Source organism: Erinaceus europaeus, chromosome 17, assembly GCF_950295315.1.
Source record: "Erinaceus europaeus chromosome 17, mEriEur2.1, whole genome shotgun sequence".
NCBI lineage: Eukaryota > Metazoa > Chordata > Mammalia > Eulipotyphla > Erinaceidae > Erinaceus > Erinaceus europaeus.
Window position 1 is genome coordinate 11763469 of NC_080178.1, and position 21311 is coordinate 11784779.

The following is a 21311-nucleotide window of genomic DNA, read 5'->3' on the forward strand; positions in this document are numbered from 1 at the left end:
ATTTTGTTGCCCTTGTTTTATTGTTGTAATTATTATTGTTGTCTGTCTTTGCTGTTGGATAGGACAGAAATGGAGAGAGAAGGGGAAGACAGAGAGGGGGAGAAAAAGACAGACACCTGCAGACCTGCTTCACCGCTTGTAAAGAGACTCCCTTGCAGGTGGGGAGCCGAGGGCTTGAACCGGGATCCTTACACTGGTCCTTGCAGTTTGCACCACATGAGCTTAACCCGCTGCGCTACTGCCCGACTCCCCACTAGGATTATTTAACTGCTACTGGCAGATTTTGATTTTTAGACTGAGACAGAGGGAAAGAGACTGAGAAGAGAGACATCATAGCATTGCTCTACTGTTAATGAAGCTTCTGTCAGGAAAGTATTTCCCATGGGAGCGGGAGGCTCAAACCTGGATCTTTGGGTATATCCTACTGGGTAACCTACTCCCCTTATACACTTCAGATGTGCTATGCTAAGGTCATAGTCATTCTTCAGTGGGCAGAGGAGATATAATTGAAACCAGATCCTGCAGAGGCCACGAGGGAAACAGTATTAACATGCCCAGGCTAGTAAACATGGGTTTTCCTAGATCCCCAAAACCACTAGGGCCAGCCCAGTCAATATACAGTGATAGTTGAATAGCTTGAGCTTCCTTTGGCTGCGACTGGGGAGAGGGGTAGACACACGGGACTTTAATTAAGACTCCAGAATGATGTGACTGTGGGTCATGGTCAGGAATGGCCAAGCAGATCAACTTCCCTGGAAGGTAAAAATTCAAAGGTGTTTCCATTCTCTTGTGAGTGGCTTGTTTTGGTTAAGGAACTGGAGCAGACCAAGAGCCTCTGCTGGAGCCAACAACCAATCTTGGTGGAGGCCAGATGAAACAGATCCAAATTGTTGAGAAGTGGTTTGGAAGTTGCCCCCATTAGTCAAGGAACAACTTCTAGGCCTGCTCCTGGCTCTGAAGGGAAGTTTCCATGATAATGAGGTGCTCCAGGGAATACCTACCTGGAGGCCGTTATGTGCACAGAGTCCAAAGCCTGGCCCCTCAAAGCCATCAGCCCAGTTGAGGAACCAGGCAACAGGGCCCACACCATTCGCTGACTAGGCCATTCATCACACACACCCAGAAATGAAGACAAGACTAGTGAGGCTGACAGTCTTGCTGTAATTGGGAGAAAACAGTTGCAGCTTATTTGGCAGATTGAGAGTCACCGGTAGCCAAAGCTGGGGCTTTCCGGGCAGCTGTGGGGCTCAGGGGGCCCAGCCTCACATGGTGAAGAGAGTTAAGAGGTCAAATTCTAACCCAGATGGGAAAATTGGTCCCTGGGGAGGGGGCATTTCACTTCCTCTCCTTGTCAGGAAGGTGGGGGGGGGGGAAGGTGTCATTTCCCCTTGCTGCCGAAGTTTCCTTTGGGAGAGACTGGGGGATGGTTTATAAAAATCTCCTAGTAGAGACAGATAATCTCCCCCTTTGCCCCCGCCCCCCATTGGCCTCTGCTCCCTTCAAGCCCCATCACAGCAGAGTCCAAATCCAGAACCGTGTGTGTTTCATGGGCTTGGGGATGGTGAGGGGAGGTCATGGGTGGCCGGAGGCAAGGGGTGGGAGACCAGGGCATTGGCCACTCTTAGCAGTTCTGGGAAAAACAGGGTCTTTCTCCTAAGCACCCTGCACAGGCTCAGTGGCAGCACTGGTCACCTGCCCTCCCAGGAGGGGTGCAGGCCACCTCCCCCCATGGAGTGCTTCAACATAGAGAGGGTTCAGGCAAGGAAGACCACAAAGATGATGAAGAAGACAATGAGGATGAGGAAGATTTTGACCATGAGCCACCGGTTGGAGGTGACGGACTGGAAGTACTTGAGGATCTCTGAGTGGGCAGCATCAACATCCAGCTGGGCTCCCAGCACGTTCTCATCGATCCTGGGAATAGGGTGGGAAGGGGAGGAGACAGAAACACACTGAATTAAGTAAAAGAAACTCTTATAACACTTGGGGAGATAGTTCAAATGGTAGAGTGATAGACTTTGATGACTGAGGTTCCTGGTTCCATCCTTGGACCACGTGTCACAACAGTAGTATTCCGGTTTGCCTCTCTTCCGCCGAATGTGAACACTCTCTTAAGTAATAAATAAAATAGAGGACTGGGTGGTGGCACACACAGTACAAAGCACAACGTGGGGGCGGAGGGTAGATAGCATAATGGTTAAGCAAACAGACTCTCATGCCTGAGGCTCCAAAGTCCCAGGTTCAATCCCCCGCACCACCATAAGCCAGAGCTGAACAGTGCTCTGGTAAAAACAAACAAACAACAAAAACAAAAACAAAGCACAAGGTGGTTTGAGCCACCTACAGGGAGGTTGCTTGATAAGCGGTCGAACAGGTTTGCAGGTGTGTCTGTCTCTCTCTCTGTCTCCCCTCCCCTCCTCCTCTCACCTCACCTCACTTCCCCCCCCCCCAGAGTACTAAGCAGCTTTGACTTATGATGGTGTAGGGGATCGAACCTGGGACTTCAAAGCCCTGTTTGTATAACCATTATGCTATCTACCCTTGCCCCAGTGTCTTTCTCCCTCTCTCAATTTCTCTGTACTACCCAAAAAAAAAAAAAAAAAACCCAAAATGTCCTCAGAAGCAGTGGTTTGTAGTGCAGCAATAACCCTGGAGGCAAATAATAAAACAAGGCAGCAGTTGGGTGGTGGTACGCCAGTAGAGTACACTGAGTACACATATTACAATGTGCAAGGATCTAGGTTTAAGCCTCCAATACTCACCTGCAGGGAGCAAGCTTTTCAAGCTGTAAAGCAGAGCTGCAGGTGTCTCTCTTCCTCTCTATCTCCCTTCCCCCTCTCAATTTCACTATTTTCTATCAGCTGAAATAAATATTTAAAAACAAAACAAAACAAAAAAAAAAAAACTGTGGTCCGGGTAGTGGTACAGTGGCTAAGGCACTACACTCCCAAGCATGAGGTCCTGAGTTCAGTTCCCAGCAGCACATGTACCAGAGTGATTTCTGGTTCTTTCTCTCTCTCTCCTATCTTTCTCATTAATAAATAAATAAAATCTTAAAAAAAAAAACCTTAAAAAATAAATTATAAAATATGCACAAGATGATTCCATTCCTTTTTTTTTTTGGTCCATTTTTAAATTGTTATTAATAGTGGGTTATAAGATTATAGGGTATAGTTCCACACCACAACCACCACCAAAGTTCTGGGTCCCCACCCTCCACCTTCCTGCAAACAACCTTTGCATCTTTCTTCTTTTTTGTTTTAACTTTAATTTACCAGAGCACTGTCAACTCTGGCTTATGGTGATGCAGGGGATTGAACCTGGGACTTTGGATAGACAGAAATCGAAAGAAAGGTGGAGATAAGAGAGGAGAGACAGAGACACCTGCAGTACTGCTTCACTTGAAAAGATTTCTCCTGAAGGTGAGGGCTGGCTTTTCATTTTTTAAATTCTGTTTCTTTTCCTTTTCTTTTAATATCTATTTATTTATTCCCTTCTTGTTGACCTTGTTTTATTGTTGTAGTTATTATTGTTGTTGTCTTTATTGGATAGGACAGAGAGAAATGGAGAGAGGAGGGGAAGACAGAGAAGGGAGAGAAAAACAGATACCTGTAAACCTGCTTCACCACTTGTGAAGTGACTCTCCTGCACGGGGGCTTGTACCGGGATCTTTCCACTGGTCCTTGTGCTTGATGCCACGTGCGTTTAACCCGCTGTGCTACCGCCTGATTCCTTTTCTTTTCTTTCTCTATGTTTTTTTTTTTTTTGCCTCCATAGTTATTGCTGGGGCTCCACAGCTCCTGGAGGCTATTTTTTCCCCTTTTCGTTTTATCATTATTATGGTTATTATTATTGTTGTTATTGACGTCATTATTGTTGGACAGGACAGAGAAAAATCAAGAGAGGAGGAGAAGACACAGAGGGGGAGAGAAAGAGAGACGCCTGCAGACCTGCTTCACCACTTGTGAGGCAACCCTCCTGCAGGTGGGGAACCCTGGGGCTTGAACCCGGATTCTTACTCCAGTCCTTGCACTTGGCGCCACGTGCGCTTAACCCGCTGGGCTACCACCCGGCTCCCTTCTTTTTTTAAAAAAAAATTTTTTTTTAATCTTTATTTTTTGGATAAGTACAGCCAGAAATCAAGAGGGAAGGGGGTGGTAGAGAGGGAGAGAGAGAGAGACAGAGAAACACCTGCAGCACTGCTTCACCACTCAGAAAGCTTTCCCCCTGCAGGTGGGGACTGGGGATTTGAACTTGGGTCCTTGCACACTGTAATACATGCGCTCAACCAGGTGTGCCAACGCCCGGCCCCGCCCCCTTCTTTTAACTGCTCAGCTCTACCTTGTTGGGAATTGATCCTGGGACTTTGGAGTCTCAGGCATGGAAGTCTCTTTGTGTAACCATTATGCTATCTACCCCACTCTTCTTTTCTCCTTCCTTCCTTCCTTCTTCCCTTCCTCTGAACACTGATCAACTCTGCTTTGTGGTGGTGCAGGGGATTAAACCTGGATAGGACCATGGAGCCTCAGGCATGACAGCTGTTTGCATAACCATTATGCTATCCTTCCCCCTTTTAATTGGGTTCACTAATTTGTGCATAGGGCAAATTCTTTTTTCCCCCCATCTTTTCTTTTTCTGTGCCATATGCATTTTTGCATTTAAAAAGTTCTAGGGTGGGGGTAGATAGCACGCCTGAGGTTCCAAAATCCCAGGTTCAATCCCCCACACCACCATAAACCAGAGCTGAGCAGTGCTCTCGTTAAAAAAGTTCTGGAGGGATTTGGGGGTGGTGTATCCAGTTGAGTATACGTTACAATGCTCAAGGCCCCAGGCTCAACTCCCTGATCCCTACCTGCATAGGGAAAGAGCTTCATGAGCAGTGAAGTAGTGACCCAGTTGACTCTTGATCTCTAAATTTCTCTTTTTTAAATTTTATTTATTTATTAGAGACAAAACTTGAGAGGGAAGGGGAAGATAAGGAAACAGAGACACACCTGCAGCACTGTTTCACCTATCATGAAGCTTTCCCCCTGCAGGTGAGGACCGGGAGCTTGAACCCGGGTCCCTGTGCATTGGAACATGCACCACCACCTGGTCCCTCTCTAAATTTCTCTGTCCCTTTACAATAAATTACATATATATATATACACACACACACACACACACACACACACACACACACATACACAAAGATGCTCTGCATGTGGAACAGATGGGAAAAAACTTCACAGGCCACTAGAATCAAGGACTATTGTTTCAGAGCTGAGGAGACAGCATAATGGTTCTACAAAAGACTTTCATGCCTGAAGCTCTCATGTCCCAAATTCAATACCCAGCACCACCATAAACGAGAGCTGAGTAGTGCTCTGGCCTTTTTCCTATCTCCCTCTCTCTCATTAAAATAAAGTAAAGTGGGGGCCAGGTTCTTGCATAACGGGCTAAGTGCACGTGGCGCAAGGCGCAAAGCGCAAAGACTGACATAAAGATCCTGGTTCAAGCCCCAGCTCCCCACATGCAGAGGGGTCGCTTCACAAGTGGTGAGGCAGGTTTGCAGGTGTCTATCCTTCTCTCCCTCTCTCTGTCTTCACTGCCTCTCTCCATTTCTATCCTCTCCAACACCACCACCACCACCACCAATGATAAACAACAAGGGCAAAAAAATGGAAAAACTAGCCTCTCGGAGCAGTGGATTTGTAGTGCAGGCATAGAGCTCTAGCAACAACCCTGGTGGCAAAAATAAAATAAAGTATCTTCAAAAAAAGATTAAAAAGAAATTTTGTTTTGGTGGGGGTAGATAGTGTAATTCTAATGGAAAGAGACTCATTTTCCTTTTTTTTTTGCCCTTGTTGTTTTTATCATTGTTGTAGTTATTGTTGTTTTGGCTGCTGTTGCTGGATAGGACAGAGAGAAATGAAGAGAGGAGGGGAAAACTGAGAGGGGGAGAGAAAGATAGACACCTGCAGACCTGCTTCACGGCTTCTGAAGCGACCCCTCTGCAGGTGGGCCCCCTTCTCAATTTCTTTTTTTTTTTCTTTCTTTTTTTTTTTTTTACCAGAACACTTCAGTTCTGGCTTATGGTGGTGTGGGGGACTGAACCTGGGAAGTTGGAGCCTCAGTCATGAGAGCCTCTTTGCATAACCATTATGCGATTTACCCTCTGCCCCCTTCTCAATTTCTATCCTTCTGTATTCAAAATAAATAAATTATTTTTAAAAAGGGGTGGGGAGTAAATAAAATAAAGAAGGGGGCACACTCAATGTATGAAATAGTAACTATCTTTCTCACCGTGAGTACATTTGTTTCTTCATGCCCAGTATCTTCTAGGCAATCATGAATGGCTTTGCTTAACAAAAACAGAAAACAATAACATTTTATCTTGAATACATCTAAGTGTACGAATGAATGAATAAAAAGCACTAAAGGTAAATCATCACTTCCTCAAGAAAGAGATTTGGTTGAAAAAAATAAAACAGTCTAAATAGGATGAACGTCAGGACATCTTGTGAAGATTACAAATGTTTATAATAAATAGACGTTCTGGTGAAAAAGAAAGGAAAATAAGGAAACTGATAGTTAAAAAAAATGAAATGAAACTTAAAAGTCACTAGGATACTAAAAAAGAAGTGGTAACTGAATCAGAAAACAGAAAGAATGTGGCAGAAAAAAAAATGGTTTGGGAAGGGACCACCTGAGGAAAATTAGAAAAATCTGTAAGAGGAGGAGGATAAAAGAATGAGTAGAAGAATGAAGAGAATGAGAGAAGAAAAATAAAAACAAAACCAGAGGGAAAGAATCCAGCATAAGAACTTCCCGCCAACATTTCTGTTCTCTCTCAATAAAGAAAAAGTCGGTCAGGAAATCATGGCTTTCCCCCCTTCATTTATCTGTCTTCCCTCTTTGACCAGAGCACTGCACAGCTCTAGTTTTAGGTGGTGCGGGGAGTGAACCTGAGATCTTGGAGCCTCAGGCAAGAGAGTCTCTTTATATAACCATTATGTTATCTCTGCCCACTCCCCCCTCTTTTTTTTTTTTTTGCCACCAAGGTTATTACTGGGGCACCTTGCCGATACTATTCCCAGTGGCATTTCCCCGCCTCTTTCTCTTTACTGGGTAGGGTGGGTGGGGGACATAACATAATGGGCCTACTAACTCTCATGGGAAGCCGGGGGGCAAACGCTAGAAGAAGATGGGAAGCCGGGCACATTGCTGCAAATTAAGCGCCCATGGTGTGAATAAAGAGCACAAGGACTGGTGTAATGATCCCGGTTTGAGCCCTCTCCGCTCCTCCCACACAGGGGGTGGGGACCTCCCCACTTGTAGGGGAGTCACTTCGTAAGTGGCGAAGCAAGTAAGCAAGTCTGCAAGTACAGGCACAGAGCCTAGCGATACCTCTGGAGGCAAAAAAGTAAAAAAGAAAAAAACAGATTCTCATGCCTGAGGCTCTGAGGTCCCAGGATCAATACCTCACATCACCAAAAGTCGGGGCTGTGGGCACCAGGTGGTGGTGCACCTAGTTAAGCACACACATGACAGTTTGTTTTGTTGTTGTTGTTTAATTTTTAAAAATTTATTTATGTATTCCCTTTTGTTGCCCTTGTTTTATTGTTGTAGTTATTGATGTCGTTGTTGTTGGATAGGACAGAGAGAAATGGAGAGGGAAGGGGAAGACAGAGAGGTGGAAAGGCACCTGCAGACCTGCTTCACCGCCTGTGAAGTGACCCCCCCCCCCACCCCGCAGGTGGGGAGCCGGGGGCTTGAACCGGGATTCTTACGCCCCCGTCCTTGGGCTTTGCGCCATGTGCGCTTAACCTGCTGTGATACCACCCGACTCCACACTAGTTTTTTTAAAAAACTTTTAAAAAATATTTATTCCCTTTTGTTGTCCTTGTTTTATTGTTGTAGTTATTATCGTTGTTATTGATGTCGTCGTTGTTGGATAGGACAGAGAGAAATGGAGAGAGGAGGGGAAGACAAGAGAGGGGGAGAGAAAGATGGACACCTGCAGACCTGCTTCACTGCCTGTGAAGCGACTCCCCTGCAAGTGGGGAGCTGGGAGCTCGAACCGGGATCCTTATGCCAGTTCTTGCGCTTTGTGCCACCTGCGTGAGCTTAACCAGCTGCTGTACCGCCCGACTCCCACACATTACAGTTTTTTAATCAGAGCACTGCTCAGCTCTGGTTTATGGTGGTGCAGGGGATTAATCCTGGGACTTCAGAGCCTCAGGCATGAGAGTCTCTTTGCATAACCATTAGGCTATCTACCCCCACCCTCCTCGTGCCTTTTTTTATTTATTTATGTTTATTTTATTTTAATGAGAGATACAGAGGGAAACACACACCAGAGCACTGCTCAGCTCTAGTTTATGGTGATGCTAGGGATTGAACCTGGGACCTTGGGGCCTCAAGCATGAAATTCTTTACATAACCATTATGCTGTTTCCCCAGGTTAGACTAACCATACCACACTGAAATCTTAACAGGAAGCTGTGCTGACTACGATGACTACGAGGTGAGGCGCAATGGAAGAGAATTGGAAAGTGAAAGGACTGCTCTGAATGCCTTCTACCAAAATTCTGAGAATCACTACAAGGAAAGCCCCATGTGGTGAAGACTCTGAGACATGGTATCAGATGAGCAGAAACCCCTAGACTTGCTATTCCTCCTGAGACTGTTAAGTAGAGTAATTCCATCAGTACTGAGGATGAAGTCACCACTGTAGATACTTAAAAAAAAATTTTTTTTTAAATCACTGGAGCTTGGTGCTAGGACTACTAATTCACAGCTCCCAGAGGCCATTTTCCTTTCCTTTCTTTTTCTCTTTCTCCTCTATTTTATTGGATGGAATAGAGAGAAATTGAGAGGGGACAGGGGAAAGAGAGGGAAAAAGACAGACACCCACAGAACTGCTTCACCACTAGTGAAGCTTCTTCGCCTTTGCAGGTGGGGAATGGGACCCTGAGTCTGAGTTCTTGTGCATGGCAATATGTGTGCTGAACTGGGTGTGCCACTGTCTAACTCCCCCAATTATTTTTTTAGATAGAGAGAAAGCAGAGTGAAGGAGGCCAAAAGACAGGTGCATAACGATTATGCAAACAACTTTCATGTCTGAGGCTTTGATCTTCAGCACCACTAGAAAGCAGAGTTGAGCAGTGCTTTCGGAAAGAAAAAAGAAAAGTGTGAAAGTGTGTGTGTGTGTGTGTGTGTGTGTGTGTGTGTATGTAGTTGAGGCCCCAATGTCCCAGGTTCAATTTCCTCCTCCCTTCTCAACTTCTCTGTCTCTATCCAATAATAAGTAAAACAAAATAAATCTTGAAGAAAAAAAGTTAAAAAAAATTAAAAAATCATATTGGGTGAGGTAGATAGCATAATGGTTGTGCAAAGATATTCTTATGCCTGAGGCTCCAAGGTCTCAGATTCAATCCCCTGCACCATTTACAAGCTAGAGCTGAGAATGGTATTGCACCAAAAATAAAAGACTCTGAAAGGGGCGGCTTCAGGTCCTGGAACATGATGGTGGAGGGGGACCTAGTGGGGGCTGAACTGTTATATGTAAAACTGGGAAATGTTACGCATGTACGAACTACTGTATTTAACTCTCAACGTAAACCATTAATCCCCCAATTAAACAACAACAACAAACCAGTTTAACCTGTGCCTGTGGGGCAGCGCTCTGCTAGGTGCTGTGGGGGAGAGCAGAGCTGCCAACACCAGGCTGTGTCTGAGGGCATAAGAGCACCAGGATATCTTCGCCCACCCTGTCCAACGCTTGACGTCTCGTCACCCAATCTGGTCCCCTACGCCTACACTGAACTTCTCTGTTCCAGTCTCTTGGAAACAGAGTTGGCAGTCAGCTGAGGTAAAGAACAAACACCTCATCACAGACCCCTGCAAGCGTCAACCCGGCTTTGACCTAGCACGTTATGATTGGGCCCTCCTCAATCGCTACCGAACAGGCCATGGCCGGTGCGCCGCTATGTTCCATCGCTGGGGAGCCAGAGACGACCCGAACTGCCCCTGCGGCTCCAGACAGACTATGACCCACATAGTCAACGACTGCCACCTCTCCAGATTCAAAGGAGGTCTCGAAACTTGACATCAGGCTCAACCTGACGCTGTTGACTGGCTGCGGAAGAAGGGCAAACGCTAGAAGAAGAGTACCAGGACAGGAATGTATGAGCCTGTGGGTTCCTCAGACCTCCCACACCTCCTCTCCCCCATTCTCTTCACTAATGGTCTTATTACTGAACTGAGAGACTGCAGAAGTCTGAGGAGTTGGCAAAATTAAAGAAAATGGACACTTAACCTCACACTTGGGAGATGCTGATTCCAGAGATATGAGTAGAAGGGATCCCCTCCCCCTCCCCCCCGATATTTTCTCTCTTTCTTTTTACAGAGCTGGGAGCTCACACATATGTGACTTTACCACTCCTCTAGGCTGCTTTTTCATTCGGATAGAGAGACAGAGAGGGAGAGGAACCCGAGCATCCCCTAATGCCATGCCACCTCCCATATGTTGCCAGCCTTAACTGGGGCTGCAGGAGAGGCGAGCCTACCTGGCAGGCTGACTCTTCAGCCTGCCTGACTTCCAGGAATTAGCCTTTTTGTAAATGCAGACACAAACTCAAGACCTTAAACATCTATGACATCACTGTTAAATGACTTCTCCAGGCTAGCTTTTCAATTTTTTAAAAAATTATCTTTATTTATATATTGGGTAGAGACAGTCAGAAATCAAGAGGGAAGAAAGAGACAGAGAGGGTGAGAGACAGACATCTGCAGCACTGCTTCACCACTTGCGAGGCTTACCCCTGCAGGTGGGGACTGGGGGCTCGAACCTGGTACCTTGTACATTGTAACAAGTGCGCTCAACCAGGTGCGCCACCATCTGGTCCCAGCTTTTAAAAACTTTTTTTAAAGACTTTTTTTTTTAATGTGTTTTTAAAAATTAATTAATTAAAAATTTTTGTTCCCTTTTGTTGCCCTTGTTGTTTATTGTTGTTATTATTATTATTTGCCTCCAGGGTTATTGCTGGGGCTTGGTGCCTGTACCACAAATCCTCTGCTCCTGAGGCCATTTTTCCCATTTTTGTTGCCCTTGTAGTTATATCTGCTGCTATTGTTGGATAGGGCAGAGAGAAATGGAGAGAGGAGGGGGAGACATAAAGGGGGAGAGACAGACACCTGCAGACCTGCTTCACTGCCTGTGAAGCGACTCCCCTGCAGGTGGGGAGCCAGAGGCTCGAACAGGGGTCTTTACGCAGGTCCTTGTGTCGGTCCTAGTGCTTTGCGCCACATGCGCTTAATCCGCTGCCCTACCACCTGGCCCCCCTAACCCCCCGTCATTATTATTGGTGTTGTTATTGTTGGACAAGATATGGAGAAATGGAGAGAGGAGGGGAAGACAGAGAGAGCTAGAGAAAGACAGACACCTGCAGACCTGCTTCACCGCTTGTGAAGCCATTCACTTCAGAGGAGATCCAAAAGGCTAACAAACATATGAAAAACTGCTCCAGGTCACTGACTGTCGGAGAAATGCAAATAAATACAACATTAAGATACCACCTCACTCCTGTGAGAATGGCATACATCAAAAAGGACAGCAGCAACAAATGCTGGAGAGGCTGTGGGGACAAAGGAACCCTTTTGCACTGCTGGTGGGACTGTAAATTGGTCCAATCTCTGTGGAGAGCAGTCTGGAGAACTCTCACAAGGCTAGACATGGACGTTTTTCCATATGACCCAGTAATTCCTCTCCTGGGGTTATACCCCAAGGACTCCATAACACCCAACCAAAAAGATGTGTGTACTCCTATGTTCATAGCAGCACAATTCATAATAGCTAAAACCTGGAAGCAACGCAGGTGCCCAACACCAGATGAGTGGCTGAGAAAGCTGTGATATATATACAATGGAATACTATGCAGCTATTATGAACAATGAACCCACTTTCTCTGACCCATCTCAGATGGAGCTAGAAAGAATTATGTTAAGTGAGCTAAGTCAGAAAGATAAAGATGAGTATGGGATGATCCCACTCATCCACAGAAGCTGAGGAAGAAGGACAGAAAGGGAAACTAAAAGCAGGATCTGACTAAATCGAGAGTAGGGCACCAAAGTAAAAGCTCTGTGGTGAGGGGGAGGGTGGACATTCGGCTTCCCAGTGCGGCGAGGGTGGGGGGGTGGGAGGGGACACAGTCTTTTGGTGGTGGGAATGGTGTCTATGTACACTCCTATTAAATTATAGTCATATAAATCACTAATTAATATGAGAGCGGAAAAATTGATTGTCTCGAACTTTTTAAAACACAGACTGAGGGGGTCGGGCAGTGGCGCAGTGGGTTAAGCGCATGTGGCGCAAAGCGCAGGAACTGGCGTTAGGATCCCGGTTCGAGCCCCCGGCTCCCCACCTGCAGGGGAGTCGCTTCACAGGCAGTGAAGCAGGTCTGCAGGTGTCTATCTTTCTCTCCTCCTCTCTGTCTTCCCCTCCTCTCTCCATTTCTCTCTGTCCTATCCAACAACGAATTGCATCAACAAGGGCAATAATAATAACCACAACGAAGCTACAACAAGGGCAACAAAAGGGGGAAAAAAAAATGGCCTCCAGGAGCGGTGGATTCATGGTGCAGGCACCGAGCCCAGCAATAACCCTGGAGGAAAAAAAAAAAAAAACACAGACTGAGTCTTTTTAATACATAGGCTGAGTCTTTGATATGTGAACTCTCTCAAAAGCCTAGACCAGGGAGAACAGAAGCAACCAGTGGCACAGCTATATACAAGATGTTGGGTATTGTACAGCAAATCCTAAGGGACTTTTCAAAGTTAACCCAATTACCAAATAATGTGATGATAACAATAACTATCCATTGTCTTCTTGAACCCTAAGACAGCAGGAACCTCACATTTCCACTATAGAGCCTATATTTCCCCCAGTCCTGGAACCTTAGGGTGGGGCGCACTTTCCTGCATGCTTCTCTCAATTCATATCAAATAACATTGCATCTGCCGATCACAATCTAATCAATGCAACGAGTGCCAACTCAGCATGCTTCACTTCAGACTGTGTCCAGAGACTTCAGGTGTGGAATGACAACCCTTCAGCTTCATTACATTCCTTTCATAATATTCTCTAATTCTATTCCAGGTGGTTCACTTCCTAACAAAGTCCCAAAACCTAGATATAGACCAGCTCCCCTGAGATAGAACATATGTTCACACGTATCCATAATCTAGGGCAAAATATATACCTGAAAGCAAAAGTACACAATAGTTTGCAGTAAGTACCCCCCAACACTTCATCTGCACTATTCCAGCCTTTAGGTCCATAATTGTTCAACAATTTGTTTGGCTTTGTATGTTAACTCTCTTTTCAGCCATCAGGTTCCAGATGCCAGCAGGATGCCGACCAGACTTCCCTGGACAGACAACCCCACCAGTGTGTCCTGGAACTCTGCTTCCCCAGAGACCCACCCTACTAGGGAAAGAGAGAGGCAGACTGGGAGTATGGATCGACCAGTCAACGCCCATGTTCAGAGGGAAGCAATTACAGAAGCCAGACCTTCTACCTTCTGCAACCCACAATGACCTTGGGTCCATACTCCCAGAGGGATAAAGAATAGGAAAGCTATCAGGGGAGGGGATGGGATACGGAGTTCTGGTAGTGGGAATTGTGTGGAGTTGTACCCCTCCTATCCTACGGTTTTGTTAATGTCTCCTTTTCAAAATAAATAAACAAGATTTTATTTACTCATGAAGAATGATAGAGAAGGGGAAAGAAGCAGACATCACTCTGGTACATGTGCTGCTGAGGATTAAACTCAGGACTTCATGCTCTAGAACTGAATGCTTTATCTACTGCTCCACCTTCTGGCCACTCCTCTTATTTATTTATTTATTTCCCCTTCTGTAGCCTTTGTTGCCTTTCATTGATGTTGTAGTATTATTGTTATTGATGTCATCGTTGTTGTTAGATAGGACAGAGAGAAATAGAGCGAAGAGGGGAAGACAGGAAGGGGGAGAGAAAGCTAGACACCTGAAGACCCGCTTCACCATTTGTGAATAATAACAGTAATAACTACAACAACAATAAAAAACAAGGACAACAAAAGGGAAAATAAATTTTTAAAAAATTGGGCGGAAGCACAGTGGGTTAAGCGTGGGTGGCACAAAGGAGACGTCCCTGCAAAGCAGAAGGACCTGTGTAAGGATCCTGGTTGAGCCCCCGGCTCCTCACCTGCAGGGGAGTCGCTTCACAAGTAGTGATGCAGGTCTGCAGGGGGCTCTCTTTCTCTCCCCCTCTCTGTCTTCCCCTCCTCTCTCCATTTCTCTCTGTCCTATCTAACAATGATGGCATTAATAACTATAACAATAAAAAAGCAAGCACAACAAGAGAAAATAAGTAAATATTAAAAAATAAAACTTTGTCACCAGAGCTGATGCCAGCACTATGAATCTACTGCTTCTGGCAGCCAGCCCCCAACCCCCCATTCATTAGATAGGACAGAGAAAGTCAAAGAGGAGGAGGAAAGAGGAAGAAAGACAAGACACTTGCAGACCTACTTTACTGCTTGTGAAGTGTCCCCTTCCTGCAGGTGGGGTGTGGGGTTTGAAGTTGGGTCCTTACACATGATAATATGTACACTTAACCAGGTGTGCCACCACCTCGCCCACCAAATATTATTTATCTTTAAGATTTTATTTATTAATGAGAAAGATAGGAGAAGAGAAAGAATAAGACATCACTCTAGTACATGTGATGCTGAGGGCTGAACTGAGGACATCATCATGCTTGAGAGTTAATACTTTATCCAATGTGATACCCTCGGACCACTCAAATATTATTTATTAACTAAGTATAGAAACATTGAGAAGGTAGGGGCAGACAGCATAATGGCTATGCAAACAGACTCTCATGCCTGAGGCTCTGAAGTTCCAGGTTTAATCCCCTGCACCACCATAAGCCAGAATTTAGCAGTGCTCTGGTCAAAAAAAAAAAAAGGGTGGTGGTTGGGCGGTAGCGCAGTAGGTTAAGCGTACGTGGTGCAAAGTGCACAGACCGGAGTAAGGATCCCAATTTGAGGCCCCAAATCCCCGCCTCTCTGTCCTATCCAACAACTATAACAACTACAACAAGGGTAACAAAATGGGGAAAATGGCCTCCAGGAGCAGTGGATTCGTAGTGCAGGTACCGAGCCCCAGAGATAACCATGGAGGCAAAAACAAACAAAGTCACAATACACTGAGAAACTGAGGGAAGAGGTTGGCACAGAGAGAGAGAGAGAGAGAGAGAGACAGACAGACAGACATCTGTAGCACTGCTTTACTGCTTGTTAAGCTTCCCCCCGGTTGGTAGGGACCATAAATTTGAACCAGGGCTCTTGTGCACTAAAATACGTGTACTCAACCAGGTGTGCCACCAGCCAGCCCGCCCCACCCCCACTCCCAGGCCAGATCTTTAACTCTTTATTTTAGAGAAAGAGGAGAGTACCACAGCTCATCTCCATCATCCATGGAGCTCCTCCCCTGTTCTGTCCGTGTTGGTCTCACTGATGCCAGAGGTCAGACACAGGGCCTTACGTACAGTAGGTGGCATACTCCGCCAGGTGCATTATGCATGGATCCCTAGGGAATGGTGCAGTGGATAAATTCTTGGACTCTCTGTGTCAGTGATGCTCTGGTTCTCTCTGGGGTTTGGGGGGAAGTTGTGCTGTCTCTTAAGCTTCCCCTTAATCCTTTTCCTAATATATTTTTTTAATTTCTAATTTAATTTATTGGATAGGACAGAGAAAAACTGATGGGGAGGGAGAGGGAAAAAGAGACAAGTGCAGACCTGCTTCACTGCTTATGAAGATTTCCCCTGGGGCTGGATGGTAGCGCACCTGGTTGAGTGTACACATGTTACAATGTACAAGGACCCGGGTTTGAGCCCCCAGTCCCCACCTGCAGGGGGAAAGCTTTGCAAGTGGTGAAGCAGTGCTATAGGTGTCTCTCTGTCTCTTTCCCTCTGTCTCCCCCTTCTTCTCGACTTCTGGCTATCTCTATCAGATAAGTAAAGCAAATTAAAAAAAAAATTAAAATAATAAAAAGATTTTCCCCCTACAAGTGGGGACCGGGAGCTTGAACCCGTGTCCTTGTACACTGTAATGTGTGCACTTAACCAGGTGCACCACTACCTGGCCTCTCTAATATTTTTTAACTCATAAAACTAGGAAATAAAATAAAACACTAGCAGCCAAATTTAGAGGGAACTCCAAAACACTTACTCCTCCTCCCCCCAGCCCCGCCTTTTTTTTTCCTACTAGACTACTGCTCAGCTGTGGGTAATGGTGGTTCTGGGGATTGTAGCTGGGAATTAAGAGCCTTAGGCATGAATGTCTTTCTGCATAGCCATTATACTATCTCCTTTGCCCCCCGCCCCCCAAAAAATACCACTTAGTAAAGCACTGGAATTGAGTGGGTGGGAGCAAGTGGTCGAGGTACTGCGGTGGCACGACTCACTCTACTTTAATAAAGGGCATCAGGTTGTCTCTGGGGACATTAAGGAAAACTATTTATTTATTTTGAATAGAGACAGCGAGAAATTAAGAGGGGGAGGAGGAGAGGGAGAGAGACAGAGAGACACCTGCAGCCCTGCTTGACCACTTGTGACGTTCCCCTCTTTGTAGATGGAGACCAAGGTCTTGAACCCGGGTCCTTGTGCACTGTAGTATGTGTGCTCTACCAGGCAGACCACCACCTGGCCCTTGAGGACACTCCTTTCTTTTTTTTCCTCTTCTCTTGTCTCTCTTTTTGTTTTTGTTTTAGATAGGCAGCAGAGAAAGCGTGCACAAGAGACCAGAGCACTGGCGCCTCCTTCAATGCAGTGAGGGCCAGGCTTGAACATGGGTCGCACACATAGCAAAGTAGCACATTAGCCAAGTGAGTTATTTCCACTACACCCTCCGCATTTTAAAACGATATTATGTATTTTAATGAGTGAGATGGGGCCTTAGAGAGACCAAAGCCCTGCTCAGCTCTGGTTTATGGTGGTACTGGGAACTGAACTGGGGACCTCAGAGCCTCAGGCAAAAAAAAAAAGTCTTTTTGCAAAACCATTCTGCTATTTCCCTGGCCTGTTCCTTAGGTCTTTTAGGATAGCAACCCACAGGCAAGGTAAGAATGGAAGAAAGAGGGGGCTGGCCGGTAGTGCTGCAGGTTAAGGACTGGGTGGGGTAAGGATCCGGGCACTTCACAAGCGGTGAAGCAGGTCTACAGGTGTCTATCTTTCTCTCTCCTCTCTTGATTTCTCTGTCCTATCCAACAATGACGACAGTGATAGTGATGACAACAAAAATAACAACAATGATAAGCAACAAGGGCAACAAAAGGGAAAAATAGCCTCCAAGAGCAGTGGATTTGTAGTGCAGGCACTGAGCCCCAGCAATAACCCTGGAGGCCAAAAAAAAAAAAAAAAAAAAACTGGGAGAAAGAATCTCACCTCTGAATGGTCTCTTCCTGTTCCTTAACCATGTGTGCCAACTGTTGAAAGATGGAGCCCAGCTCAACAATTGTGGACTCGATGTTCTGCATGGTATCTGCTCGGCTCTGGATGTAGGAATCCTTCAGAAGAAAGAGCAAGTAGGTGAGCACTCAACTTCTTTTTTTCTTTTTTTAATTTTCCTTTTCTCTTTCTTTCTTTCTTTCTTTCTTTCTTTCTTTCTTTCTTTCTTTCTTTCTTTCTTCCTTCCTTCCTTCCCTCCCTCCCTCCCTCCCTCCCTCCCTCCCTCCCTCCCTCCCTCCTTTCTTTCTTTCTTTCTTTCTTTCTTTCTTTCTTTCTTTCTTTCTTTCTTTCTTTCTTTCTTACCAGAGCACTGCTCAGCTCTGGCTTATGGCTTATGGTGTGGAGGACTGAACCCGGGACTTGAGAGCCTCAGGCATGAGAGTCTCTTTGCATAACCATTATGCTCTACCCCCACCCTCTTTCTTTCTTTCTCTCTTTTTCTTTAAGAAAAAATTTATTTATTTATTCATTTTCCCTTTTTATTGCCCTTGTTTTCCTCTTTCTTTTTTTTAACCAGAGCACTGCTCAGCTCTTATAGATGGTGGTGCAGGGGATTAAACCTGGGACTTTGGAGGCTCAGGCAAGAGAGTCTCTTTGCATAACCATTATGCTGTCTACCCCCATCCAAGCACTCAACTTCTTGCCTTTTCACATCCTTCCCAGCTTGCTATCCCCTTCCAGCCCTCCCCATGGCACATTCTAAACACTAGCTTGTGGAACACGGAAAGGCAAGGCTTCCTGAGTTTGGAGTTCAAGGTACCTGCTCATCAATGAGCTGCAGCTGCTGGCTGGTCCGAGAGTCCATCATGTCAATGGTCACATCCCCGGAGGCACGAGACTCTGCCCCCAAAACCACAGCACCACCTCCTGGAGGAAGAAAGAAAGTATGGTGCAGCTGAGTGGGTCACAGCCATTGTGGATTTGAACCCCGGCTGTGGTATTTACTAGCCTCATGACCCGGATCATTCTCTTCGAGTCTGAGACTCAGTTTCCTCAGCTGTAAAATGGGACATAACAATAGCTGCTTTTCTCAAGGGGTGGCTGTGGAAATTAAACGAGAAAGCTTGATCAGTGTTAAGAGTGAGAGAACGTGAATAAGACAAAATATCAGAAACGATTGGAGGCCAGGTAGTGGTGCACCCAGTTAGGTACACACATTACCATGCTTGAGGACCCAGCTCCCTAATGTAGGGGAGCTCCACGAATGGCAAGGCTGGTCTATAGGAGTCTCTCTTTCTGTGTCAATTTCCTCCGCTCCTCTCTATTTCTATCTGTCCTATCAAATAAATAATTAAATTTGAAAAAAGGAAAAATGGAGGCCAGGTGGTGGCACAGCTGGTTGAGTGCATATGTTACAATGTGCAAGGACTCAAGTTTGAGTCCTCGGTCCATACTTGCAAAGGGAAAGCTTTGCGAGTGGTAAAGCAGTGTTGCAGATGTCTCTCTGTCTCCCTCTCTCCCGCTTCCCTCTTGATTTCTGGCTGTCTCTATCCAATAAATAAATTTTAAGAATTAAAAAAAAAAGAAAGGGAAAAATGGCAGGGGCTGGGTGGTGGTGCATCAGGTTAAGCATGCATAGTACAAAGTGCAAGGACCAGCACAAGGATCCCGGTTTGAGCCTCTGGCTCCCCACCTGCAGGGGGAGTCATTTCACTGGTGAAGCAGGTCGGCAGGTGTCTTTCTCTCTTCCTCTCTGTCTTCCCTTCCCCTCTCAATTTCTCTTTCTCCTACCCTGAAATAGCCATAGGAGCAGTGGATTTGTAGTGCTGGCACTGAGCGCCCGAGATAAGCCTGGAAGCAAAAAGAAAAAAAAAAGCGGGGGGATGGCCACCAGGAGCAGTAGAGTTGTTGTGTTGATACTATGATGCCAAGCCACAGGGGTAACCCTGATAGCAATTTTTAAAAAAGAGAGAGAGAGAAGAAAGAAAAAGAAAAAAAAGAAAGAGGGACTGGGTGGTGGCACACCTGGTTGAGCGCACATGTTACAGTGCTCAAAGACCCAGGTTCGAGCCTCTGGTCTCCACCTGCAGAGGGAAAGCTTTGCAAGTGGTGAAGCAGGGATGCAGGTTTCTCTCTTTCTCTCTCTATCTCTATCTTCCCTACCCTCTCGATTTATGGCTGTCTCCATTCAATAAAAAATAAAGATTAAAAAAAAAAAAGAAAGAAACAATAGTTCTGGGAAAGAGAAGGAGCATAATGTTTATGCAAAGAGACTCTCATGCCTGAGGTTCCAAAGTCCCAGGTTTAATCCCCGTCACACCACCATAAGCCAGAGCCTAGTAGTGCTCTGGTTAAAAAAAGAAGAAACTATCATTCTGATCTTGACTAAAGTCACCCCCAACAATGAAAATGTGGGTACTAGTTGTGACTACTGAATCCCAGCACTCAAAGAGTGGTATTCAAATGCTGCTACCAGACCCCAACCTTTAAGGGAGAGCACTAAAGAGTCATTAAACCTCCCCCCTCCAGGAGCCCCAGTATGGCTGTGACTTACCCAGGTGGTTGGGGGCAAGAGGCAAGGCTGACACAGGTGCCCGGGAGAACTGCTCCCGCCGGTTCCTCTGTTGCTTCAGGTTCTGGGGTTGAGAAACAAATACAGCAGGCCTGAGGCCTCTGGGAGGACAGAATGTTCAGAGATCCCCTCCTACCCTCTCCTGAAGTGCCTTTCACTTCAGCCCTCACCCCCCGATTCCTACCCCTCCTACAAAGATTCTTCTCACCTCTGTCCTCACTTCCAAAACTGATTTGAAGTCATTGGACATGGAGGCCAATTTTGACTAGAGGGGAAGGAGAGAGGGTTAACCACAGAAAATTAACACCCTTCTTCCCCCCACCAGCCCCAGGTCCCACCTGCAGGGAGACCACGATGGTGTTAGAATGGGTTTGCAGGTGCCGGCCACTCTGACTGCCCTTGGCCCTCACGAAGTCCTGAAGCTGTGCGATTTGTTTGTTGAGGCTATTGATGTCCTGGTGAAAGAGTTAAAAGGAAAACTGAACACCAACCAAGAAGTCCTCGTCTCTCCCACACACACAAGTCTGGCAGGAGGTCAGTGGCTATATAACCCCTGACAGTTGAACCAGAGGGTCTGCTGGGATTTGCCAAGTACTGGAGTTTGCTCTGGTCCAGTCCCTGCAGAGAAGAGCCAGAAATAGGTTGCACTGAATTGAGTGCACGTGTTACTATTTGCAAGGACCGGTCTAAGGAAAGGAAGAAAGAAACCTGCAGACCTGCTTGACTGCTCATCAAGCGTTCTCCCTTTCTACCTTCCCTCTCCCCCTCTCAATTTCTTTCTTCTTCTTCTTCTTCTTTTTTTAAAATTTTATTTACTTACTATTGGATAGAGACAGAAAAATTGAGAGGTGAGGGAGATAGAGAGGGAGAGAGACAGAGAGACACCTGCAGCCCTGCTTCCCCACTTGAGAAGATTCCTCCCTGCAGGTGGGGACCGGGGGCTTGAATCTGGGTCCCTGTGCACTGGCATGTGTGCTCAACCAGGTGCGCCACCACCCAGACCCTCAATTTCTTTCTTATCAAACAAAATAGAAAGAGAGAAAGAAAGGGAGGGAGGAAGAAGGAAGGGAGGATGGAAGGAAGAAAGAGAGGGAGGAAGACAGGCCAAGTGGTGGCACACATATTACAGCCCATAAGGACTCAGGTTCAAAGTTCCAGTCCCCATCTGCAGGAGGACATCTTAGTGAGTAGTGCAGCAGTACAACAGTGCAGCAGGTGTGTGTCTATCTCTCCCTTCCTTCTCAATTTCTTTTTTTCCCTCTC

The 21311-nt window shown here is 46.1% G+C and overlaps 1 protein-coding gene across 2 annotated transcripts in view; it reads right to left on the reverse strand.

Moving 5' to 3' along the window:
- Positions 1 to 1141: 1141 nt before the first annotated feature.
- STX5 (syntaxin 5) overlaps positions 1142 to 21311 on the reverse strand; it is a 29712-nt gene continuing 9542 nt past the window's right edge. For both annotated transcript variants that reach the window (XM_007526360.2, XM_060176391.1), the window contains exons 6-11: positions 20387 to 20503; positions 20257 to 20313; positions 20031 to 20112; positions 18297 to 18403; positions 17474 to 17595; positions 1142 to 1914 (exon numbers count right to left, since the gene is read on the reverse strand). In XM_007526360.2, coding sequence (XP_007526422.1) covers positions 1755 to 1914; positions 17474 to 17595; positions 18297 to 18403; positions 20031 to 20112; positions 20257 to 20313; positions 20387 to 20503 — 645 coding nt within the window. In that variant the 3' untranslated portion in view covers positions 1142 to 1754. The remainder of the gene's footprint in view (positions 1915 to 17473; positions 17596 to 18296; positions 18404 to 20030; positions 20113 to 20256; positions 20314 to 20386; positions 20504 to 21311) is intronic.